The sequence below is a fragment of the Neopelma chrysocephalum genome, unplaced genomic scaffold, assembly GCF_003984885.1.
Source record: "Neopelma chrysocephalum unplaced genomic scaffold, ASM398488v2 Primary Assembly neopelma1_182, whole genome shotgun sequence".
Classification (NCBI taxonomy): Eukaryota; Metazoa; Chordata; class Aves; order Passeriformes; family Pipridae; genus Neopelma; species Neopelma chrysocephalum.
In genome coordinates this window covers 53,756-73,626 of record NW_020897844.1, presented here as the reverse complement: position 1 = coordinate 73,626, position 19,871 = coordinate 53,756, and the positions used below count along the sequence as shown (strand labels likewise).

The following is a 19,871-nucleotide window of genomic DNA, read 5'->3' as shown; positions in this document are numbered from 1 at the left end:
GGGGGCAGGGGCTGGGTAGCAATGACATTTCCCTGCAGTACAGAAAATAAACAGATTCACAAAATCAGAACAAGAGGCTTCCAAGAAAGATCCCCGTCCGTTTTGTGTAACCCCAAACACCAGCTGCTTTTCTGGCACTGCAGCTTCACCTGAAGTGCTGAGTGCTGAATGTGCATGGGAGATGTCACCTGGGCATGGAAAGCAGAAGGAAGACCCTGGAGAATTCAGCTGCCTCTTCAGAGAGGTAATTTTGAGTTTCATGTCCTAGTTCCTTTGCTGGGGGGCATCTTGTGGGCATTGAAAATTCCCCTCAGGATAGATCCTGGGAACTAAGGATTTGCTTATAGGGTGAGCTAACAGATTAATATAGAGCCTCTGGGAGTTTAAACTAATCAGTGACCCAGGAACTGCTTTTGTGGAGACTGCCAGATTAAATTCAAAAGCCTAAAAGATGCTAGAATATGGTATAAGGAGGATGTGCTTGCCAAATACTGCTGCAGATCTGTGGAAAGAAGGAAGACACAGTAACTATGTGACACAAGGATGGTGAGAACGACTGCACACAGGTTATGAGGAGTGGGCCACCAATTGCTACCATCCAAGCAGGGACCTGGTTTTGTTCAATGAAGTTTGCAAAGGCTCTGGGAACCCTGCAGAGTTAAAAAAAGGCATTGTGATGCCGAGGGTTCTTCTTGGCACACTGCCTTGCTCAGTTCCTCTTCCCCTAGGCTGCAGATGGGCATTTTCATGCTCTTGCAACCTGCACACAGCACAACAGTGTCCAGTCATTGATGGAGTTTTTCTTGTTCTGGTAACTGAGCAGCTCCAATTCCCCAAAAAGCCCAAGACCTGGGTGCAAGAGTAGACACAAAATATTGAGTCAAAGGATCTTGATGCAGTGAGGACAGGGGCAGCTCGTGTCAGCTCAGACTGCTGGATCAGGCACAGACAACCTGCAAACGCTCCACAGTATTTAAGGATTAGGGATGGAGGGAGAGGTTATTTAAGGCAGGTGTTTCAGCTCCAAAATGAATACATGCAGCTAAGTCCTCTGTGTTTTTCACTGAAGGGTATTGCAAGCGTATTTCAAGATCTAGAGAGAGACATTAGAACAGAAAGAGAAGTCAGGCAGTAAGAGATTTTGAGAGGATGCGTGGTTTGACTATTAAAAATGAACAGAGTCGAGCATTATGCATTTTCCAATGATGTTTATTTGTTTCCTGTAGCCCACAGACACAGTTGGATCTGGCAACAGAGCAGATTCTTCTTTTCCTTAAAGTGTCCACGTGACATTAAGCCCAGGCTAACACTGTTGTCAAAGGCATTTAGGGAGGGAGTGGCAGAAGCAACGGGAGGTGCTGGGAGGAGGCTGGACAGCAAGGCATGAGGGCAGGAAACACCTTCCATCCCACTGCCGCAGCAGAGACAGCGTGCAGATACACAGAAAATCATTTTGCTCATCTATACCAGACAAATACAGCACCATGCAACACAATCTGCAGCTGGAAGTGGGTGGAGAGCAGGATATGGGTGGTTATTGCAGTCTGCTTGCAGAGAGCAGCCCGGGGAGCGACCAGGTGGCAGCAGCTCACACACAAGCTCCCAAGAGTCATTTGCTTGCTGAAGGGAACCGTGATTTTCAGGATGCATCTACTGGGACAGACCTCTCCCTTGGAGCCAGATCCACTCTGCTGCATTTCAAATGGAGTTCAGGTATCTAAAATACCATGTAAAGAGACATCTGTTTTCTTCACAGGAGGTCAACTACCATGGTGTCTCATCAGGTTAAGGTGCCTTCCCAGGGTGCCTTCCCTCCCAGCTCTGGCCCAGACCTGCACCTTCCATGGCACCTGCTGTCCAGCCTCGCTGAGAGCAGCACCACCTCAAACATCTTTTCTCTTCTAAAGAAAGATCAGAAGAACACCTCCTCCGGGTCACACTCTGCTGCTCACAATCCCCCCTCCTCCCTCCAACCCAGGTCCCAGGCAGCCCCCACCCCACACTGTGTGTGCTGTACAGCTGCACAAAGGCACAGGGCCTGGGCTGTGGCCACGGGCCGTGGGTACAGGAAGGTGGCACACAGACAGCATCGCTCCCTTTCCCTTTGTTCCGCCCGGTCACAGACCTTCCAGCACCTCAATACTCCTCTGCCAAGTGCTTCCTTCATCCCAAGCAATCTGCACAGCAGCAGCCAACCCAGAAATCTCCACAGTGCAGGGCAACTCGTGCACCCCCATTTGCAGCTGGGACCTTTTCTCAGCCCTGGAGACTGAGAAAAAGGCTTTGGAAAGGCAGGCTGGCTCCTGCAGCCAGCACCTCGCCTCAGCCAGTTCCTGTACAAAATGGACAACACACACACATGATTTACAGCCTGTTTTTCACATGATGGAGCAGCTCTTGGCTCGGTCTTTCCTGATCTCTGTGTCACTCAGTAAGTCTGTCCTGCCAGGCATCTGTGACACCCGCTTCAGTCCCCTTTTGGAGTTGCTGCGCTTCAAGTTCTTGTGCACCCTGTTGACCGAGGCGAGTGTGGTCACATGGAACACGTCCCGGACGCTGTTCTCCGAGACCTTGGAGGAGCACTCTGCATAGGCCACTGCCCCAATCTGCCGTGCCAGTGCACTGCCCTGCAGTCCAGAGAGAGCAGGAGGAAGAGGAAGCAAGGTTAAGACACAGGTGCTCAGCAAGGAGCATCCTCCCTCACGGCCAGCAGCCCTGCCAGAGCACTGTGGCACCACCAGCACAGCTCTCACAGTGGTTCCTCAGCACCTGCAAACACAGTGCAAGCCTCTGTGAGAGCTGCAGAGGTGAGGGTGGCCTCCTGAGCAGACAGTGCTGCCAAGCACTGGGCCCTGGGTCAGTGGCACTTTCTCGTTCACACGATGCCACCCCTGCAGCTGAGACACCTGGGCAATCCCTCTCACCTGGGCAGTCACCTGCTCTGTGCAACACAGAGCCAGGCACAGCAGCCCAGGGCACAGCCACCCCTGCACCACAGAGACCGGGTCTGTTGCCAGCCCGGAGACACCACTGGGTCCACTGGTGGCCATTGGCAGCAGCCCCTCAGCCCTTCCAGCTCCAGCTTCCTCCCTCCCAGCAGTTTTCCCCCGACACAGAACCTGAGCAGGAGGGTCACTGGGTGAAGAGCTGCACTGAACTAGGAGATGCAGAAGCCCACACTCCCCTTTAGCCAGTCCAGCTTGTCAAATCAGGCATCTCCACCCTCTCTGAGGAATGACTTTTTGGCTACTAAGCAGGAGGCTGCTCAGCAGAGCATCGGGAATAAGTCAGGGTCTGCCAGTGTTGGGGACAAGAGTGCTGTCAGCATGAGCAGCTCTGAGGTCCTGAGCCACGATCAAACCTGCTGCAGACCAGGACCTGGGTATGGTGGGTCACGGAGCCCCCGTCTCTCCTCCCTGATCCGTGTGGAGTCCTGCCCAAACCCACCTGCTCGTGTGTCACAGGGATGAGGCGCTGCTTGGAAAGCTCCCGGAGCGTGTTGAGGTCTGTCCTCATGTCCAGCTTGCAGCCAACCAGCACAATCTTCGCATTGGGGCAGAACTCCTGCGTTTCCCCTTGCCACTGCAGAGCAAACAAGAGGCTCTGGTGTGTATGATTTTCCAAATGGAGGGGTCACAACTGTTCAGACACTGATCAGCTCATCAGGGCACTTTAATGACTGCCACAGACAAGGATGGGAATGGTCAGAGTGTCTCTTTATGCTCACTTGTTCCAGATTATGCTCTGCAAACCTCCTTCATCCAAGCTGCATCCCCTGGGCAAGGCTATGGGAGGCCAGTCCTGGCTGTGGCAAAATAACAACCACACAATCTGGTGCACAGATCTGGGACCCCAAGGGTCAACAGAGCCAGCAGGGAGCTCTTTGCACACCACACACACTATTTGTTTACTGCTGGGAACCAGATGTTACAGACATTACAATATTTAGAGTGTAGGTATAGCCAGAATTGAAGAAATAAAGAATTGAAGCAATGGAAGGAGAAGGCCAGGGCAAAAATCCATTTGTGTCCTTCACACAAATAGTTCATTTCAGAGCTCCCAGAATGAATGCCTGATGTCAGCTGTGTCTGCAGCAGTAAATAAATCCATCACCTGTGACCTCCCCCTGGGGAGACCTGTACAGCCCCATCAGCATGTCAACACCCTGGTTACTTATCTAGTAGTTCTGAAGTAGGAAGCAGATAATAGAGATTACCCCTGGCTAAGGATGTTACTTGGAATTAGCAGTTTCCTCCTGAGCTAACTGGTGGTTAAGCATATACCCTGGGGAACTAGAAGAAGAAAGAAAACCAAGCCACAGCCCAGTGTCCACAACCTGGTGGGGAAGTGCCAAGAACAACCCAGGTTTCATTCAAGCAGTATCAGACCAAAGCAACTGCAAAATATGGAAAATTTTTATTTTCTACCAGGAGATGGGCTCGGGTATCTCCAGGTATTTGCCTGACAGGGACATTTTTTCCCCAGGACTCAGGCACCCCCAGCCCCCAGGCAGCAAGGGCTGCACAGATCTCTGGTGCCACAGCCACAGAGCACCAAGGGCCAACGAGGAGCAGATGCAGTTCTTTTGGAGCTGAAATTCAAGCATCCTAATTTACATGAAGGGTTTGAGCTACAGGGTCTGTTCACACCTGGCAGAGGTCCTAGCTGTCTACAGTAACACAGGGCTCCTTGGTCTCTAGAGAGAGCTGGGATGCATTTTCCACATGACTGACAGCTCTGGGAGCCCAAGATCTGCTGTGTTATCAGGACTTGCCAGAACAAAGGCACCACCCCATGAAAACCTTCTCTGTATGAAAGGAAGAGTTGCTTGTTTGCATTCTCTCAGATGGCTGTCCCTTCAACTGTACATGCTGTACAGCAGCCCAGGCATCAAAAGGGCAGCAATAATAAAGATTTCCTCTGCTGAATTAGTATTTTTGCCTGAGGCTTGAACAGCCTGATATCACAAGCTAAAACCCATTTCAACTTCATGGTATCTTAGGAATTTTCCTCACCTCCATAAGGCTGTGAGCCTGCACCAAAGGAAACACGGCACTTAAGAAATCCCCTGGGATTTAGGGTTTATTTTAAGTTACCATATCAAAAAGACATTCCCTAACAGCACTCAAAGTGTCTGTGAGGCTGCACAGAGAAGGCTGTGCACCAAGCAGGGTGGACTCACATGAAGAGTGTGCAGAGAGACATAAATCACTCCCAACCCCAGCTAATTATTGAGGGGTTTGCATCTCATTAGGGTATAAGTGATTCGCTTGCATTATTATTCTGCTGACTCCCAAGCTGAGCAGTGAATTCCTTCAGTCCACATGAAACACCCTCCCTTCCACCCAGCCTGCTCAGTACCCAGGACCTGCTTTGGAAGCCAACACTGAGCCATTGACCGAGTTATCAGAAGGGTCTTTGTCCCCTCACCAAGACACTCCTGAGACAAAGACCCACTTCTCGGGCCTCCCAGCCGCTGAGTAAGAGCCACTTGCTTCTGCACAACATTTGGCAAAATGTGGAGAGGCCAAGAGGGCACCCAGCACAATGTGACATGTTCAGGCCGTGGCCAGTCCAGCCCTGACAGCCTGGGGCTCTCTGAGGAGAACAGCCACAGGAACCACTGCTCTGTGGTGCTTTTCACGCCTCGGTGTCTCAAAGAGTGTCACAAACGAGACACCAGCCAAGGCTTCCTCCTGGGACACAGGATGAAGCTGCCAGATGCTTTGCTGCACAGTGGAACCACAGCTCCCTAAACTTCATGGAAGGAAGCAGGGCACAGCCAGGATTCAAGGGATGCAAGTGACCAGAAGGCCATTTCTCCTCTCTCCCCTGAGCAGCATTCTGAGTTGCTCGGCTTCATTCCATCTCAGAGGAAATCCTCATGAAGTGACCCACTGGAGACCAGCCAGTGGTGCTCCACAGAGGATCCCCAGGCCTGTGGGGCTCTCTGGGACCTGCCAGTTGGAATATCAGCTTTGCTAACCTGCAGGTCCAAAACCCTCAGCTGCTCCTGCAGAGTGCAGATGGTCAGCTCTGCCGAGGCAGGTGGTGCTCAGGGCCCTGCGCTCCAGGCCAGTGGCATTGTGCCATCTCATGTTCATTCACGGGCTTGAAATTCAGTGCCACAGCTCATTATTTTTGTTGTCAAGCTATAGAGAACTGTTGCTGTCTTTCTTACTGTGCAGGTGCCAAACTGAAGGGAGAACCAAAAAACTGAGCACTCTGCTTGCTTGGAAACAGGCACCAGGGGCCACTTCTCAGCTGCTGCAGGCAATCCACAGTCACTGGTGGTGACAAGATCCAAAACACCTTCCAAAGTCTTCATGAAAAAACAGAACAAATGTCCTGCATTTCTCTCTCTCCCCACATTTGTATGTGTGAATACAGACAGACCTCACACACATGCTGCAAGCCACCACGGAGCTTCACCATTCACTGGGCTCCTTTCAAATGGAAATATCTTGCATTCTGCACAGATCATGCAGAGATGGTGGCAGCAGCAGCAGCTGACCATCCGTGCACACAAACTCCAGCCAAGGCTTGGCCACAGGGCCAGAGCTTTGAGCCTTGATGGCAGCTTCGGGGAGCAGGGACCCCAGGGTGGCTCCACAAGCTGCTGCAGAGCACCTCTCTCACTGGCCGGAGGGCACGGGGCACTCACCTTCTTCAGCACACTGTCCAGGGTCTCCGGGCGGCTGATGTCGAAGCAGATGAGCACAGCATCCGAGTCGGGGTAGGCCAAGGGCCGGACGTTGTCGTAGTACGCTGAGCCTGCGGAGAGGAGCGGGAGGAGCGGGGTGAGCAGGTCCCATCCCACCGACTGCCTCTTGCCCAAAGGGCCAGGCTGAGACCCTCAGCCCTCTCTGCCAGTCAGAGATCTTTAATTCCAGTAAGAACTGGAGACACTGCCACACAATGCAGACTGCTCTGTTGAAGACCAAGGATGTTAACCCAACTTTTTGACCAGTGACCAGACATCATAAGGATGGACATCATTTAACGGAGTTTGATTCGCAGAGGATTTGGTTCCTTTGTTTAGGCACGGAAGTCAGAGGGTTTGTCCTTGTGTGCTTGTATTTAGCTCTTTACAGAGAGAAAAATCAAGTTTTGCATCCCTCTCCCACCCTACAGAGCATCTGGCAAGTCTGTGTGGAGCTGCACTGCCGGGGGATGTTGCTCACACAGGAAGGAGCTCGGGACACACCTTACTCACCACTCACTCCGGGATTCCATCACTTGTCCTGCTGGTGCTGCACCACTAACAGTGGGAAGGTGCAGCTGAGAGAGGACAGGAAATGCTGCTGCTATTTTTTATCCTCTCTTGCTATCTTTATACAGGAGAGCCTGCTCACATAGATTATGAGAATTTAAGACGGGTAAAAACGAATTGCCTTTTTCTCTGGATTTGTGCTGGGAAAAGCCAGACAGATTCCTTTTGATACATAAAAGAAGTGACAGGATTTGGTGAATGGAAGGGGATGATTCTGCATTCTGCTGGAATTCTGTGAGCAGGCAGAGAGCCCAGCCTGAATCCTGCACACCTTCACTGCACACACATGCGCATGCACACACCTTCAATGCAAATTTCAGGCATTAAAGTCGTCGTGCCATAGTGGTGTTATTCGCAGTGCATTCTGCCGGTGAGTGCAGATGCCTCAGCAAACAGCCATGGAGCAATCAGCTCAATGTAGCCGATTGCACTCTGCTCCTTAGAAACACTGTTTCGGTTTTATATTTGTCTTTACAATGGCTTAAACTTCCCGGAGGAATGAGCAGCAGTTGTTTGTTTATGAAAAGGGTCAGCAGAGACACCAGAGTCCTTGTTGAATCTGCTTCCTCCGAAAGCAGGATCGCCCACCCGAGGCCGAGGAAGCCGGATGCGCTTCCTGTCGCAGCCCCTCAGGATGCCCAGACCCAGCATTTTCCCACACCGAGAGGAGGGTGGAGCACCCAGCCCGGGTGTCGGGTGGCTCCTTGATGAAGTCCAGCACCTGATGAATTATGGATGACGGTGGCTTATGTTTCCGGGACAATGGGAATCTGCGTGGGAGGAGAATGGGCTGATTCTCCACAGGAGCTCTGCCCCTTGGTCCTGCACAGGGGGCTCCCAGCTGAGGTACAACAGCCCCCCTTGCACAGCACTGCAAACACCCCAGACCCCTCCGCAAGACTCAGCCTGGGGAGCACAGCTATGACCACTCCTGCCTCTGCCCAGAGCCCACACGGGGCAGGCTGAGGGCTGTGTGGAATCTTCCCAGCCCCTGCCCAGTGCCAGAGACTGGCCACTCACTCTCCCCTTGCCACCAGCTCAGCCAACAGCAGCCACCAACAGCAGAGCTCGGGGGCTCTGATCAGCACAGTCCCCACCATTCCCACACAGCCAGAGGCAGATGCCCTGGATTAAATCTGCAATAGGATTCCCAGCAAAATTATCTACAGGTATCTCTAGTTCTTATAGCCAGCCCACAGAAGCAAAAGCACCGGCACCCCCTGCTCCGGTCACGGAGAGATGTGTCTGTCCCTGCAAAGTTATCGGGAAGGAAGCAGTTGCGATCAGCACAGAAGAAACGGACCCTGACCTCTCCAGAGCCCGGCCCTCTTCCTAGGGGGAAAGTCATGCTCCCTGATGGAAAGAAGCCAGTCCCTGCGGCACCTCGGACAGCTCTGGGGACGGGGATGCCGCACAGAGCGGCACGGAGGGCTTTCTGACCCGGCCTCAGGCTCAAGCTGCCGCAGTTCGCAGCTGGCAGAGCCGGTGCCATGCGCTGCTCCCTCTCGTGCCCCGAAATGACCCGGTCCCGCCGGGCACGAGGCCGCTCTCACAGCCAGCACCAGGCGCAGGAGTGCTGAGCTCCCCTTTGAATGCAGTTTTCAGTCATGTGCTTGGTGTGGGCTGAGGGGATGAGATGGGAAAGCCAGCGCTGATCCACATGCTTGAATGAGTCAGGTCCTTTATCTGAGCCATGCCCTCTCCCCCATGCACACAGGGGCGTCTGCCTCCAGACAGGGGCCCTGGCACTGGAGGAAAGCGTTCCCACACACATCCTCTCCCTTCGGCTTCTCTGTTTTACATAAACACTTCAGATAAATCTACCCCCTCCCAGCCAAGGAATGCTCCTTTTGTAGAGGTGGTTTTGGCTCGTTCAGCACAGACATTGCTACAGCAAACTGTATCATAGCAACCTGCTGCTCCTCAGCAGCAAGCCAGCCCCTTGGCAGACAGACAGCATCGCTGGTGCAGCCCCCCATTATCCCACGAGACCACCTCTGTCCCACCCTCGTGCCCAGAATCACACTCTTACCACTTGTGATCACAAAAGGAAAGATCCCCATGCTGGCAGGAGAAGCCGAGGGAAGGGAAGCATGAGGCAAATAACCTTATCTTCTTAATGAGATCAAAATTTGCTTCACATTCATTAAGTTTTTGCTCCAACTCCAAAGAGCAGGAGTCGCCCCTGGCACCTCCACTCAGCTCAGAGCAGCACTCCCAGCCGTGGCAGCAGCAGCTTCTGCCCACCCCAGGAGACTGATGGGGGGGACCCATGGTCAGTGCTGCGCTGGGGGGCAGGAGAGTTGCACTGCTCCCAGCCAAGGCAATCCCCAGCTTGCTCTGGAGATGACTCTACTGAATCAGGGAATTCTGTTTGGGTGATTAGTCTTCTAGTTTTTGCATCTATTATTTTTTCATTGCATGCAACAATTAAAAAAAAAACAAACACAAAAACCGACAACAAAACATAAAAGCCTCAGTGCCTTCAACTCTAGTTCTTCTGAGCACCTTTCATATACTCCAGCAAGGCACTCCAGAGACCCACAGTCTGGCACTTCCGAACACACACACACACGCCCAACTCTGGTGTGTCTGCAGATTCAGCCTTCCTTCACTGCATGAGTCATTCTCCCACTTGGCACCCAGGTCTGCAAGAAACAGGACCTATGTGCATCTGCTCATGATTAAAGAGGGAAAATTGGAGCAAGCAAAAAAACAGCTTAAAAATAAAATCCACCCAGTTGTCTGAAATTCAGAGGTGTATACAGCCATGAGCAGCTCCTCTTTCTCCCTGATTGGCAGCCCCTGGAATGCCCGGCACTGCAGCTCAGAGATGCTGCTCTTGGGCAGGGGACTGAATGCTGCTTCATCTATACCAATATTGTGCTGATCTTCACTAGTTCCTTATTAGCTGTTCTAGAGATAACGAGCCCCCTCACATGGGCACCCTCCATCCAACAACAGGACATTACAAACCAGGAGAGCCCAGTGTGCATGCAGAGCCACGATCTGTTCTGCAAGGGGCTCCTGCAGCCCTGGCCAGCTCTGGCTTGAAACAGAGACGAGCACTGCCAAGACCTAAATTTCTCAGCAGCACACTTGCCTTGGAGGGCTCACTGTAAACTCTCCCCACAGAGCCAGCAGTGCTGCAGCACATGCTGCTTTCTGCAGGGACAGAGGATGTCTGCTCTGCCAGACAGATCCCACCGACGGTCCAGCCAAGCTCTGGGCAGGAGGACAAAGCTGCCAAAGCAGGGCCAAGCCATAAACCCCATAACTTCTACAAGCTTCTTTCCTGGCTGGACTTTGACGTTTCTCTTGCTCGTGCAACATCACTGCAAAGCTCTGTGAAGTGTAGGAAAGTAGGAAACTGCTCCATGACATGGAACAAGCAATTGTCTAAAAAGTGCAGGACTGAATCAACAGCTTGGACAATTAACCTCTGCTCCTAATTCTTACAATGCACATGCAAAAATTAGTGAATTACTGAAGAGCCCAGCTGGCATACCTTCAGGATGGACATAATCAGGATGAAGGGAATGATATTTACATGGGCTGAGGTGGCATTTCTGGGCCTCTCTCCAGATCTCATTACTGGAAACCTGCCCCTCAGGAGGAGGCTGTTCTGCTGGATTTACCAGTGGAAGAATCTCCAGCTCAGGCAGGCACAGGGTGCTTCTGCCTCATCCCAATCCTGTGTCCTGTCTCACACATGCAGCTACCAGAGGTCCAGAGGAGCTTGCTCAGATGCAAACCTCCCTCCAGCAACTGTGAGGAAGCTCTGAAAGCTCTCTGTAGAAGTCCCTGCTGGCTGCAGAGGGAGCATCACAGAGTGTCTGGCATGGGAGGGCTGGGTCTGTGGATGCAGCCAAAGAGCTCACCAGACTTTTCAAAATCATGCCTGCAGCAGCTGGCAAGGGAGACAGATGGGAGTCAGAAGTCCCTTCCTGGCACTCTCGCCATGTCACAAGGGCAGCTGGCATTGCCACAACCTGCCTGTCATCCTTTCTATGGGGTACAACAAGGACTAGGAGTGGCAAGAACTTCCTGCAGCACAGCCAGGACACATTCTGCCTTGGGGGAGCACCGTCCCTCAGTCTGAGGGCGGAAGGAATGCAATTATCTTGATGCAATGCTGCACAATTCAGGTTTGCTGTGCACAAGCATTAGATCCCTCCCTGACTGCTTGGCTGTCAGATAAGGTTTCTCCCCACTGGGAAGGCTGGGCCTGTACACTTGTGAAGTTTAATGGGTTGGAGGTTTCAGAATCTGGAGCAAAGGGGGCAGGGGGAGCTGTCCTTGCCACAGGAGAGAACAGATCACCTCTAGGCTGTGGGAAAGGGGTCTGCACCAGAGCTGGGAACAAACCCACCCTACAGAATGCCCCTCCTTGTCTACAAGGTCACAGCAGCCAGCAGGGTCATCTGGTTGTCACTAATGGCACTGTTCCCCAGCATCCCCTAACTCCCAGGACACTCCATGGTCCTGCAGAGGCTGAGCCTCTCGGATCCGCAGGGGACAAAGGATAGATGCTGCTGCCTTTGCTGCAGAAGTAACCTCCATCCCTGAGTCCCACAGCATTGCAGCACCCCTACACGATGCACAGCTCAGCAAGATGATCCTCCTGGGCACTATCCTGCCCTGTCGTGGCTTCTCAGGTCCATCCTCCACCCACTCCAGATAAGCATTTCTGCTGCAACACTTTAGAACTTCTGTCTGACTGGTTATTGACCTGCCTGAGAATGTGACCCAGCTGCATGTATTTTTAGGCTTAACTACGTATTTGTGCTGAGGCACAACACAAGTATGCTGGTTTCAGGCTCCCAGTTTCAACAGGAAGGATGGGAGGAGCTATTTTGGTATGGAAAGGGCAGCTCCACATTTTCTCTCTGCCTCAGACTGCAAGTGGCATTGAACTCTTTCTGAGACAGCACTTGCCCTTACTCTTTAGAAGAAGCAGCCATGGCAATCCTGGAGCTGCACCCTGGGAATCCAGGCACAGACAGCCACAGCATCCATGGAGATGCCATTGCTAAACTCAGTCCCTTTCAGCTCCCTAATCTCATCAACATTCCTCAGCAGTTCCCCTAAAGAAAGATCTGTTATCACAGCCTGTGGGTTCCCACACAGGCCATTCCAAGGCAGACTGTTTGCCGAGTAAAGGCAAAGAGGGAGGCGGAGGGAGATTTGCAATTCACAGCGTTATTCTTGTCTTGAAAGCGCATCTGCTGAAGAGACAGCGGCTGCTGTGGAAGGCTGGCAGCCGAACAGCTCCTCTGCTGTGAGCTGCAGCACTGAGCAGGGCAGGGGGCACTGCTGAACCTGTGGGTGCCGATCTTTGAAACGCCGCAGGTTGTGGCAGACACTGCAGCTCTCGGCCACGCTGCATCCTGATGGTCCACAAAGGACAGAGAAGTCCTCTCCAGCAGCTTTCCATGGCAACAGTGACCTTGTGCAAGGCACAGTGCCAGGCTGGGCCTCTCACTGAGCACTGGAAAAGATGCTCCTACCAGAAGCAGGCAGCTCTACTCTGCAGCAGCATCTGCAGCAGCAAAAGATGCACCAAGCAGCAAAATGACCTCAGGTCCCTCACTGCTCTGCCTGCCTGCACTTCGAGGCCACAGACACAGCAGGCAGGCAGAGCCTCCCAGAATAGGGGGGTGAACCAAAACCAAAGAACTGAGTCCAGGCTGCAAGGCACAGAGTAGCTTCCTCCCCAGTATTATTGGAAACAGAACAAAAAGTCCACCTGGGTACAGGCCAAAGCCTCAGACCTGCCAGCACCAGTGCTGTAGTACTGTGGCTTTGGAGAGGCACTGGGCAGCAGCATTGCCTGAGCCCATGTCTCCCCTTGCTCGCACTCAGTGCTTGGGAAGGAGCTCTGCAGAACAGGCAGGGCGTTGAGTCAGTCCAGGGTAGGCAGGAGGTTCACTGGCAGTGCCAGAGTCACGGTAGGAATGCTCCAAGTGCTGGTCCCTGGGAAGCAGGTCAGCTGTTGCCAAAGGCTCTCTCTGCCAGAGACCTGCTGAGCACTGCAGTGGCTCCACTCTGGGCATGAGATTTCCCAGAGCTGGGCAGACCCACGGACCCTCCCTGATCCCACAGGGAACACAGGTAGTGCATTGCTGAGGAAAACCTCCCTGCCCAGTGCATGCCCAGGGGTAACAGCACTCCCTCCTCTCACACCTGACGCACGAAAACGAAACTCGCCCACTCCTTGCGGAGCATCGCTAATGATCACAAACCATCTGCCCTTCTCCACCTGCCACAAGGAACAAAGCTCTTCCTGATGGGTCCAGGGCACCAGCACTGCAGGTCTGGGAGGCACCCAGCCCTTTGGGAACAGCACTCCCAAGCCATCAGGCATCCTGTTGAACAGGAGTTTCCCCCACCACAAGATACCGTCGCCGTGCAGGAGAGTTGTTTCTGTGCCGAGCAAGTTCAGCCAAGAGGTAGCAAAAAGAATTTGCCAGAACGGGAGTATGAAGAGCAGCAAAGCACCGTGTCATCCATAAGGCTCATGAGTAGAGGGTGCTGGGGCACAGCCACTCCCCAGAGACGTGTCTACCCCACACAACTGGCAGGCTCTGCACGCCTTCCCTCGCACACAAGGATGTCAAACTGCTTTTTAATAGAGGCTTTAGCAAACAGTACAGGCTTCCCAGGGGACAGGAGGGATGGGACATCCCTGCCGTTTTGTGAAATGGCACCTGAAGTGGTTTTACTCCTACAGTCTATCCTGAGCTGGGACACAAATGGAAAGAAACATAAAATGCAACCAGCACCCTATAGATGTTGGGTGAGGGGATTTTCTCCCTAGATCTAAGGCACTTGAGACAGTGCAGAGTCCCATCATTTGCCCTGTTTGAGCAGCACAGGTTTCATCCTCATGAAGGATTCTCAATGCTGGAACTCCAGTCACCCTCCAAGCCTCAGAAAAACTAATCAACGAACATTTAAAAGACATTTAAAGGAAATCAGATGTCTCAATACAATTTGGGAGCCACTCAGTTCTCCATCACCTCTGTCTACCCCATGGCAATATTCCTGTAAGGAGAGTTCCTGCCTGCCAGCAGCCAACATCACAGCCTCTGTTTGCCATTTAACAGGAGGGGCTGATTCAGCCCAAGAGGCTGCATTTTCCAAGGCGCTGCCAACAGCCAGGATGACAGGCCCCAGGGAGCAGACAAATCCTGGGCTCTACAGATTGTACATCCCATTACCAATGGGATGGGTGAGTGGCCAGGTAGACTGCAGCCACTCTCAGTCACCATAAAGGGACTTTTCCAGGTAGAATGCTCTTGCCCCACCTCCCACTGCTGAGTGACACTCAGCTCACTCTGTGCAGCTTCCAGAGTCTCCAACCACTTCCTCAACAAAGTACAGGGTGGGAGGAATTCATAAAAGAGTAAAAATCAATAGCCAGCTCCTCTGTCCAGGTCTCTGCTGATTTCTGGGGGAGTTTCAGTTCCAATTACTTATCTAAGAGATGGCAAGTGTTTAAAATAGAAAGGGCAGTCCTGACATGAGGAGGGGAGCAGTTTCCCGACATCTCCCTTCCCAGTCTTGCTGGGATGGAATTTATCATGAACAATAAGCCCCTGCATGCAAAGTGACTTAAAAGAGAGAGGAAGTAGCAGAGAGACAAGGGAAAGTACCCCCTGGTGCCTGTCACTCTCCATAGGGAGGGCAATGAGCTACTGCCAGCCCCTTCAGCTCAGCTGGTTCAACTCACTATTGTGCAAAACATCTTTTACCAAAGCTCCCATTTACAAGGGGCTCCAAAGAGTAGTGGAAACTCAACAGCAGCTTGCATTCTACAGCTAAAAGTATCAGTTTAATTACTGGGAAAATTGCTGTGTAGTGCTTTGCAGGACTGTTTATTAACAACCAGCTCCTTTGTATTCCAAATAAAAGCTGAAACAGAAGGAAATTTATCTGGAAAACCACCTGACGAACTCTATCTACACCAAAGCTGCTAAAAAGGTCTGACATTTTTCATAGCAGAAAAGAGAAAGAATCAAAGTCCCTTTCCTTTTGGCTGTAGAGATAAGCATTAGACAAACATCTCTTTTGTTGCAAAGAGGAAAAATGAATGCATGACAGCATCAGATGCATGGATCAGATACATATACACAGCTTTAAAGACTTTTCATCACATCCTATTCTTTTAACATTTGTAAGACCAAAGCAAATAATTCTGGAGAATTCCTAAAAGGCAGACAATGCCTCAAATGTGCTTCCACACCCTCCAAAGGTGAAGTTTTTTATATCAAATACAGATTCTCAGAGCAAAGCCATTCAGAGCCTAACAAAGATAACCCACTCCATTCCCTTCCAGAGCTGCAGCAGCCCACGATTTGGAAACCCCCGGCCATGGGGGTGACCAGGCTGTGGGTGTACACAAAGGTGCACCAGGGTGACACGTGAGGTCGGCCACCCCTCACTCCCGGTGTGCCCTGATCCAGACTCACCCGTTGGAGCAGCTCCAAGGAACCCTCTGCAGTGAAGGCCCCCTGGATGGCTTCAGTGTGGCCATGCCTGAAGGACTTCACACAGACACGTCAGCCCAGCACCATCCACCATGAAACTGTAGCCACCATTCTGTGCTCCAAGCACAGCCCCCGGTCAAAAGCCAAGAACTAACACTGATGAAACCAACGTTTCATCCAAAGCTCCAGCCCCAGGGGCTGCCCCAGGATCCAGAGTCCTTAAGGCTCACATCACAGCACACAGTGTGCCAACATAGCTAATCATCCCTTCTTGTCTCAGGGAACAAAAATCAGCAAAAGCAAGGTCTTCTGGATCACAAAGCTCTAGAAAAGACTCAACAAACATATTTTACATGTTTGAGCTGGACTTAGTAAAGCCACTACTCTAGATAGGGCTATGCTGATCCTATAGCTGTCATTTGGTGGATGCAAAATTACAGCAAGGAATATGAATAAACAACAGCAAAGAAAGTCCTTGGTCATGTTTTAATTTACTACTGCTCTTGGACACCAAGAGGACTTCATTTGTCATGAGGACTCCAGAAATTATGTAAATATGGAGAAAGAGCATCAGTGAGCCCATGATGTACATTCACCAGTAGAACACAGCATTCAGCTGCACTGCCTGTACAAAGGAGCCCAAAGGTAAATTATAAAGTGCATATGAACTTCGCAGGATGCCAATACTTTCATTAGCTCTGCATCAAGCACTTGCAACTCGTGCCTCCACAGAAAGACAGACAGCACAAAGTTTGGGACAGGTCTTGGTGGGCCAGGACAGCGGCACCCGCAGCTTCACAAAGATCCACAACCGAGGACACAAAGAGGCAAAAGCAAACCAAGCCAAAAAGATGACAGAGAACCCCAGGGGCTCTGTGGCAGGGAGCAACGTCTGGCCAGGGCACGGCTCCCCAAGTCGAGGGTTCCCTCCTCCAGCAGCACCTTCCCTCCTCCCCGTTCCCCTCCGGCCTCCCTCGCTCCCGGGACCGGCTCTCTCGTTCCTCGTTGTTTCCCTGCAGGCAGGTGCAGCACCGCAGAGCCGGCACTGCGCCGGACAAGGGACAAGGGACCGCCCGCCCGGCGCCGCGGCACCGGGGCTGCTCGGGACCGGCCGGGAGGCTCGCAGGCTGCTCGCAGGCTGTTCGCAGGACGAGAGGGCATTGCCCCTGCCCCAGCCCCGGCCCGGGGGTTCCGAGAACGGAAAAACCGTCTGTCGGAAGGACGAGGCCGGCCCTGCCGCCCCCCCCCCCGCGCAGCCCCCGGCCCACCTGAGGTGTCCCACATGTTGAGTTCGGTGCGCTGCTTGTCGATCTCGAAGCTGGCCGTGTAGTTCTCGAAGACGGTGGGCACGTAGCTCTGGGGGACGGAGGGGAGAGCAGAGGTGAGGTGAGGTGAGATGATGCGCGGTGGAGAGCCCGGCCCGCCCGCCCGCCGCCCCGCCGCACCTCGGGGTAGCAGTCCTTGGCGAAGACGTGCAGCAGCGCCGTCTTGCCGCACTGCGTGTCCCCCACCACCACGATCTTGCAGCGCGCCAGGTGCCCCGCCATGGTGCGGGGCCGCGCCGCCCGCGCCGCCGCTTTACCGGGTCGGCCCCGGCCTGGCCGCGCCCCCGGCCCCGACAGCACCAACCAGGCGCGGAGCGAAGCCGGCGCTGGGCAGGGCCGCGCCGCCACGGCCCCGGGAGCCGCCCCCCGCCTGCCCCGCCGCCCCCTCGGGGCGTCCCCTCGGCGCTGCCGGCGCTTGTCGCTGATGCCGGGAGACGGCGCGGGGGTGGCGGGTCCGGAGCCGGGAGTGGGCACGGCCCCACCGCCCTCGCCCGCTTCACCCTGGTCCCTGCCCAGCCCTCGGCCCGCAACCCCGGGGCGGCCGCAGCCCCCCCGCCCCCAGCCCGGGAGATGCGTCTTCCCCAGGGCTTCCAGCCCCGGCGCTGCCGAGGGAACGGGACCTGTTCCCTGAGAAACTCGGCAGAAGCGAGGTCACCCAGCATTCTGACCCGCCCCACGTGCGCTCAAGGAATCCCGTATCCCCGGTGTCCGCGACCAAGTGACATCAGCAGGGGCGGGAGACTGGTCTCTGCAGCGACTGCAGGACCCCAGGTCCGGCTCACAGCCCTCTGCAGAAACGGCAGTGATTTCTGCTTTCCATTCCTCCTTGAGCACAGACAACACATCTATAAATTACAGCAGTGATTTTAATTAGTAGAATTATTGGAAAAGGAAAGGCTCCTCTGCTGCTAATGTTCTGCTGGCCACACTGCAGAAAGGTTCACCGGAATGGTGAATAGAACTGACAAGCTGCCTGTCACAAAATGCAGAAAAATAAGAGACAATGAAGACAAAGCAAGTCTGGAAAAATGGAAATTAAAATGTTTTGGCAGTGAAACTGGATTTATTAATGGGCTGAGGGGGCAGATTGTTTTTGCTGAAATCACAGTCATTTTTCATGTGTAAATATTGGTGCTGTGAGTGATGTGGGGATAAGAACAGAGAGAGGGTGCAAGGCAGGGGGTTGCCATGCAGGTACCCAGTGATTTCAGGTGCTGCTTGGCCTCCTGACAGCTGTGCCAGCCAAGCCCCATAGGACACATCAGCCTCTGTCAGCACTTGGGTGAGCCAGCTGCCTGCATCTGGTCGTGGGCCACCTGTGTCTTAGGATGCACCCCTAGGACAGGGGCCAAGCACAAGCAGGGCTGAAGGTGTGTCTGTGGCACACTCAGCTGGGCAAACAGGAATTCAGGTCCCTCCTCATCGTCACATACCAGAGAAGACCTGAGAACGGAGCAGGTGAGGTGATCGGAGGGGATGAGGCAGTCCTGGAATTCTAGTAACTCCTGTCCTCACCTGGTCTCATTCCTGCATTTTGTGGTCTGGGAAATGGCTCAGTCAGTTCCTTGTTCTGCAGCTTTGCAATGGGTTTTGCTGCAGCATCTCTGTGCCTCCCAGTCTTACCTTAAGCTTTAAAGATGATGAGAGACTGTCTCGTGCTTGTTTCCTTCCAGCCTCCCTGAGGAAAGGAGCCTGAGCTGTGACAGGTTTTGTAAGGCCTGGGGAGGGGGGAGTGGTTTCCTTCTTATATGTGTACATGTTGCTCCATTTTATGTGGAAGAATGGAAAGAAGAATTCATTGTCTTGTGACTGCAGGTAAAGAAAGGAGTGCTGGGGGGCCACTGGTGTCACCTGGAGTGAGCTCTTCCCCTGGCCAATGCCCTTTCTGACAGCACTTCACCATTTTTCTCAATAGGAATCAGGTGTTTGCTCCCAACAGATTGTTGTAGCCCTGCTTCAGAGGAAGCAAGACACTCTGCAGGGAATACTCAGACCTTTGCCAACCTGACAGCTACGTTTGCCTTCCCCAGGGAGGGGCAGTAGTTGCTGCCCTTGCTCAGAGCCACGGGGGCAGCATCACTGCTGAGCCTCACGTCCCCTTTGGTGCAGAGCACCTTTTGGCAGGACACTTGCAGAATACGTTCGACAACCCATCACCACGGTGTGAATTTTCCGAGCAGGCTGCAGAGCCATGCTGTGACTGTCACTGCGTATGGAGAGGCGACAGATGGCTCTCACACATTTACTCCTGAAAATACTTCTCCAGTGGTTAGATTCTCCCTTGCTGATCCACGTTCTCAGGGATGTTAATTGCTATTACGAATTAACTTTATTGTGTTATATTTGTGTCGTTTCCTGTGCAAAGAAACTGGAAGACATCCTCAGGACCTGTACTGGGAAGATGTACTGAGAGAAACCAACCCTCACCAAAGGACCTGCAGCCTGAAACCTGGAGCCCATGACACCTTGTTCTCGTGCACAAAGCCCCAAAGCTTGGTCCTTTACAGCCAATCATAGGCTCTGGACCTAATTTCAGGTGAATGTACTGAGTAAACAATGTCCTGTACTTTGTTGCATGGGTGTGGTCCCTGCAAGGTGCACATGAACACCTGGTGAGAGGCGCACAAGTGTCACCCTGGGAACACAGACAAAGCTCCTGTTCATCACATCATGCAGTGACCGTTCCCTGGATTTTTATGATGTGTGCATTGTTCCGTCTTTTTGGACTTGTCATATATGTGAAAGAGCTAGAAACCCTCCAGGCCAAGCTGCAGAGTATTA

At 53.0% G+C, this 19,871-nt stretch overlaps 1 protein-coding gene across 1 annotated transcript; it reads right to left on the bottom strand.

Moving 5' to 3' along the window:
* Positions 1-1,191: 1,191 nt before the first annotated feature.
* Positions 1,192-17,372, bottom strand: RND2 (Rho family GTPase 2). Its single transcript, XM_027702305.1, has 5 exons — positions 17,211-17,372; positions 17,034-17,121; positions 6,665-6,774; positions 3,448-3,582; positions 1,192-2,627 (listed from the first exon to the last, which is right to left on the bottom strand). The coding sequence occupies exons 1-5, from the start codon at positions 17,310-17,312 to the stop codon at positions 2,379-2,381; spliced, it is 684 nt and encodes a 227-aa protein (XP_027558106.1). The 5' UTR covers positions 17,313-17,372; the 3' UTR covers positions 1,192-2,378.
* Between the last annotated feature and the right edge of the window lie 2,499 nt (positions 17,373-19,871).